This window comes from Kogia breviceps, chromosome 1 (assembly GCF_026419965.1).
Source record: "Kogia breviceps isolate mKogBre1 chromosome 1, mKogBre1 haplotype 1, whole genome shotgun sequence".
Lineage (NCBI taxonomy): Eukaryota > Metazoa > Chordata > Mammalia > Artiodactyla > Physeteridae > Kogia > Kogia breviceps.
Genome location: NC_081310.1, coordinates 89627801 through 89633785, shown reverse-complemented (window position 1 = coordinate 89633785; position 5985 = coordinate 89627801). Strand labels below are relative to the sequence as shown.

At 52.1% G+C, this 5985-nt stretch overlaps 1 protein-coding gene across 1 annotated transcript; it reads left to right on the top strand.

Annotated features, from left to right (window-relative positions):
- Positions 1-1181: 1181 nt before the first annotated feature.
- SLAMF9 (SLAM family member 9) lies at positions 1182-3981 on the top strand. Its single transcript, XM_059077182.1, is given in 7 exon segments — positions 1182-1227; positions 1683-1717; positions 1719-1758; positions 1761-2027; positions 3096-3151; positions 3154-3370; positions 3776-3981. Coding segments are annotated over 7 exon segments (867 nt in total).
- Positions 3982-5985: the final 2004 nt, after the last annotated feature.

Genomic DNA, 5985 nt, shown 5'->3' with positions numbered 1-5985 from the left:
GGGAGCCTGTGCTCCGCAATGAGAGAGGCCACAACAGTGAGAGGCCCGTGTAACGGGGGGAAAAAAAATTCATTTATTTATTTATTTTTGGCTGCGTTGTGTCTTCGTTGCTGCGCGCGGGCTTTCTCTAGTTGCGGCGAGTGGGGGCTACTCTTCGTTGCGGTGCGCGGGCTTCTCATTGCGGTGTCTTCTCTTGTTGCCGGAGCACAGGCTCTAGGCACGCAGGCTTCGGTAGTTGCGGCACACAGGCTCAGTAGTTGTGGCTCACGGGCTCTAGAGCACAGGCTCAGTAGCTCCGCAGCACGTGGGATCTTCCCAGATCAGGGCTCGAACCCGTGTCCCCCGCATTGGCGGGCAGATTCTTAACCACTGCACCACCAGGGAAGTCCTAAAAACTCTTCCACTCCTAACTCCAGTATCTGATTCTCAGAGAACCTAACTCATGTGCTCAAACCTTCAACTGAATTTTTTCTTCCTTGCTTTAATATTATTTTTTAAATGATTTTGTTAAAAAGTTTTCATACTCAGACTGAGACCTGATGTACCTTTTCAAAAAACCCAGCCCCCGAGGTTTGATAATGTATAAATTGAAGTTTAAGAAGTATCTCTTTCATTCTCTTCACTTAGCAGATCTTACTCATCCTTGAGGTGTCAGCTTAAACATCTTTTCTCCATGGGGACCAGCATCAGTAGGATACAGAGATGTCCCAAAAGATGGAGTCTGCCTGGGGAGATAAAGATGTCTATATGGTCATATGATCACAGCAACATAGGAACTGCTAAGGGAGACCCGAGGCAGAGTATCCTGCAAACCAAATGATAGGGCTGGATAGAAAGTGTTCAAAGAACTCGGGGAAAGTGGTATGTCTGGGAAGTCTGGAAGGCTTCATTTAGGAAATGGGATTTCAGCTGAGTTTGAGGGACAGGAAACATGAGTCAGTGGGGAAACCATCCTGCCAACCAGGCTCAAAGAGAGAACTCTTCCCAAGGTGGACAGGGAGGGGCTTAGTGAGATGCAGGAAGTTAGAGGGCTGCTAGATGGGGCGAGAGTCATTTCCTTCTCCTCAGGACTGTCAGTTGGTCACTCTGTCTCTAGCAGCATGCTGGCAGCTTGTCTTCTTCACAGCCTTCGGGGCTGACCAAGTCACACCTGGGGCACACCGGGACACGGGGCTGCTGACATGGGAGCCCTTCCATGGCTGCTCCTCCTCTTGCTGTTCCAGGAAGGCGAGACAGACTGCTAGCTCCAGGACAGGAGTATCTCTTTCCCCCTCTGTTCTCCTGCTGGGTCTTGGGCTAGCAAGTCACCACATTTGGGACCAAATGCTTCAGCTCTTCTGGAGTAAAGAGGACTAGGGTGTGGCTTCAGTGCAGGACCAAGAGATGAGGAAACCTGGGGATATGGAAGGGGAAGCAGGCCCATAATATCCCTCCTGGGGATATGGAAGGACAGCAAATGGAGAAGAGAACATTTGGAGGGTGAGGCACAGATGGAAGCCAAGCCCTGGTAGGTGCTCAAGTCAGGTGCAGCAAAAAGCTAGAGCCAGAAGAGGCAACTGGAGGACAAGGTTGAGTGTGGGTCATAGAAAATATTCAACTGAGATTGAGACCACAGCCCTGCTGCCAGTCTCAGCAGCCTAGAGACACCAGCTGTGTTGTTTCCATCTTTTCTTTCTTTATCTGCAGCCGAAGGGGAATCTGGAGATGGTGTGGATCCCGAGGAAGTGGTTGCGGTCCTTCAGGAGTCCATCAGCCTCCCCCGGAAATACCATTGGATGAAGAGGTTGAGAACATCATCTGGTCCTCCCACATAAGGCTTGCCACTGTGATGCCAGGGGAAGAGGGTCATCCGTCTACCATCATGGTGACCAACCCTCACTATGAGGGCTGAGTGAGCTTCCTGGAGCCCACCTATTACCTGCACATCAGCAATCTGAGCTGGGAGGACTTGGGGCCTTACCAAGCTCAAGTCAACCTGAGGATGACCCAGATCTCCACCATGCAGCACTACAATCTTCATGTGTACCGTGAGTTAACTGGGAACCATGAAGCTGCTTTTTCTGGCTCTCCTGAGCTTCTCACACAAAGGATCTGGGGTCTTAGGACTTGGGGTTATGGCTTGAGGGTCTGGGATGGGAAGCCAGTCTGCCTCCAGTGTGTCTGACCCCAGTATCTGCACTGCAGGTAAAGTGACCTGGAGTAGCAAGACCCTTGACTGAAGCTGTTCCTGTGGATGTGCCCCATGCAGTGAGATGGGTCAGGGGTTTAGTTTACAGACGTCTAGGGAGCTTTTCTCTTCCAGTGAGATTCTGCATCCTGGGCATGAATGCCAACTCCATTCTTGAGCCTTTTGTCCTCCTGTGTGATTTGAGGGCTACTAATCAGGGTCTCCTCTCTACTTGAACCCAAATTTCCTCTTAGTGCCTGTGACATTGACTGATTTTCTTTTTCTTTTCTCATTAATTAATTAATTTATTTTTGGCCGTGTTGGGTCTTCATTGCTGTGTGTGGGCTTTCTCTAGTTGCAGCAAGTGGGGGCTTCTTTTGTTGCGGAGCTTGGGCTCTAGGTGTGCTGGCTTCAGTAGTTGTGGTGCATCGGCTCAGTAGTTGTGGCTCCCGGGCTTAGTTGCTCCGTGACATGTGGGATTTTCCCGGACCAGGGATTGAACCTGTGTCCCCTGCATTGGCAGGTGGATTCTTAACCACTGTGGCACCAGGGAAGTCCATTGACTGATTTTCTACCTTGAATCTTTCAGAGGCACTGATTAAACTATAAATGCCCCTGGGAGGGGTAATAATATTTTCTAATTTCAAGGAGGCAGGACAGAGTTTGAAAGAAGTTGGGGTGCAAAGGTAAGAGAGAAGGCAAGTCATAAAGGGGAGGCAGAATATGCCAAAGGCAGCTCTGTCTGCTTGGCAGTCCTGGGGACCCTGGAACAACAGGTTTGATGGTGGCTAGGTGCTGTTAGTTTGGCTTGTTTGTTAAGTGAAGCAGGTCTCAGTGGGCAGCATCCATACCCCAGCATTGAAGAGCTTAGGAAAACAGACCCCACCCCTGATTACTTAGATGGTCTTTGTGTTTCTCCTTCATCTAGGATGGCTGTCACAGCCTCACATGACTGTGAACTTTGAGATCTCTGGGGAAGAAGGTACTCTAATACGTCCTTGACATGATCCGTAGGGAAGGCAGGCCTGGATGTGACCTACTGCTGGATATCCTGGGAGGACGGCACTGACATGGCCCACGGAGGCTCTGTCCTCAGCACGTCCTGGAGGCCCGGGGAAAAGGCCGTCTCCTACACATGAAAGGCAAACAACCCCATCAGTGACATCAGTTCTCATCTCATCCCTGTTGGGCCCTTCTGTGCAGGTACCACGGCCCCAGAGACAGCCCCTGAGCGACCACAGGGCCTCAAGTCTACCCCCTCCCTCCTTCCCTTCTCCTCAGGAGAGTACATGGAGTCTAGACCTAAGTACTCCCATGGAGACTTGACCCCTGGATTGGGGAGGGGCCCCTCACTTTCCCTGTGCTCCTACCTAGTCCTCCCAGCTTCCAAAGGTCCCTTCTAGTCTCTTACTCAGGTTGAGATTTCTCCCCAGACCCCAGCCCCTGAAATTCTGTGAATAGAATATACATTTCCTGAGATATTTGCCAAGGAACATCAACTGACTGTGAACTTGAGACCCCCTTTGTGGAATTTGGGGTAGGTGTCTGCCCCCTAATCCAGACCTTCCCTCTGGTGAGCCCCTCTCTCCTTGCCTTCTTCTGTCCCAGATACTGGCTACCCTTCGGAGAAGTCCTCCACTTCCTTCTGTCTCCTGGCCAAGGCATTGCTCATCCTCTTGCTTTTTGTAATTCTTGCTGTGGGGCTCTGGCTCATCCGAGTCCAGACAAGACGCAAAATGCCAAGAATGAAGACAGTCAGGAGAAACAGAATGAGACTGAGAAAGAAGGGGAAGCCTGGCCCCAGACTGGCCTGATGGCCCCCTGGGGACCCCTGTCCTGAGCATTGTTTCTTCCCAGCCCCAAGGGAGACCTTCCTCTCCTTCCCAGACTCATCTCTTCCCAGGGGGCCAAGGGGTGGATGTCCCAAGGGCCATGCTCCCCGAGGGGAGACTGTCTGGCAATAAAGTCAAATTAGGTGACCTCACTCGGGGAGGTGCTGTTTGGTCCTTCACTGGGTGACTCTGGCAAAACCTGCTCTCCTGCCTTTTCTTCCATTCCAGTTACCCTCTTCCAACCCCACGTGGTTCCCTCACCTGCCTTTGGGAAGGAAAGTGAGTCTAAAAGACCCGTTCACAATGAAGTGTTGATATGTTATTTTTCATGCCTAACCCATTCCCCACCAACACACATAACATTTACATTTCAATAAGGAAACTGAGCGATTCCTTTTAACCTAGTTGAAGCTGTGACTCCTGAATGGGAGATTTCAGGCAATGAGAATGCTACATAACAGCGGTGTTATCCCTGCCGATGTTTCTGCTCTCACACCCTCCTTCCGCCCTCGCAGATGAGTTCACTTAGCTCCTCCCACCCACCCCACCCCACCCCACCCCACCCCAATCTAGCGGCTGCCCGCCACGGGCACTCTGAAGCACCCCGGTGCAGTCCTACTCTGGGTCTGACCTTTCTACTCTGATCTTTCGGTCACCTCCCTCGTGCCAGCTTCTCTGGAGCTCTGGTGCCTGCCCCACAGAGATGGCAACTCAGCTGGATTAATAGCGGAGGACTGAACCCTTGACCTCTGTTTGTGGTTGGTGTTACTGTCCTGTCTGTCCCTTCTCCATAGATTTCCAGGTCTCACACTTTCTCTCTGGACTCTTGTCCTGGGTTAATGCCCATACCCTACACATACATTACCCATACCCCCACCCCCAAGGCCTTTAAGTTTATATGTTCTTTCTCTTTCCCAAGCCCAGTGATCAGTCTGAATTCCTCACCCTCTGCTTAAGTCTTGGTCATTCTCTCCACATCAGATCTTGTAGATGTTACTTAATGTGGCTGCTATGGCAGGGTGGGGAGGGGGGTGAATTGGGGAGGGAATGGAAAGCCACTCAAGTCACAGGACATGCCTAGGGGGTGAGTGACCTGGAGGAGGGTGGTGTGTAGGATATGGTAGGGAGATCACTGGGTGAGATCTCAGGAGATCTGGGCTGTGCTCTGCCACTGGTCTCTGGCTTGGGACACTTTGTCCAGCAGATGTCCATGGAGGCACCGCCCCTTTCCACCAGGAACATGCGCTTTGAAGGAGGGGCATGCACAGGTGAAGCTGACTGGCGCTCTTACAGAGACAGGGCTAAGTGAACGCCTTGGCTCCCACAGGGGCGGGAGGGGCCGGTAACCTCGGGGGATTTTAGAAGAGGGTCTGAGGGGTAGAGACAGAGCCATGTGGCAGAAGTCTTGCCGGACATCTCTCTGCATCTGGCTTTCCCCTCTCAGTGAGGAGAAGGATGCTGACCTCCAAAGTGTTTCCCAAGAAAAGGAACATTGAGGCTGTGAAGGTGCAGTGGGACGCACTGGGGAACCACGGGGACCAAGGACGGCTTTAGGGAAAACAGGACACATGGACCAGGCACTGGGACACTCCAGGAGGGGGACTCCAAGAGTAGCCAGGGGTATGGTGGAAACCAAGAGTCAGGATCTCCAGGGCTGGAAAGGAAGCAGGGCCAGGAGATAAGCAGGGGTTTCCTGTCTAGGTTTTGGGGCAGGAGATGGAACCCTGCAGGGCTTGGGAAGGAGGTGATGAGGTTGGGAAACCGGTCCCCAAAGAGCTCCTAAGAATAGCAACCGATCCACTCTACTCCCTGAAGGCCTGAATCCTTGTCCTGCTGGAAGGCAGTCCGTGGCCTGAGGCTGGTTCTCTGTGCCTCCCTTTGGGCTGAGGAGACCCACCTCCAAAAAGACACGAAGTTCTAGGACCAAGCCTGCAGCACCCAACTCCTCCGATTCCTTTAATACCTTTCTGGAGACTGAGTGGAAAA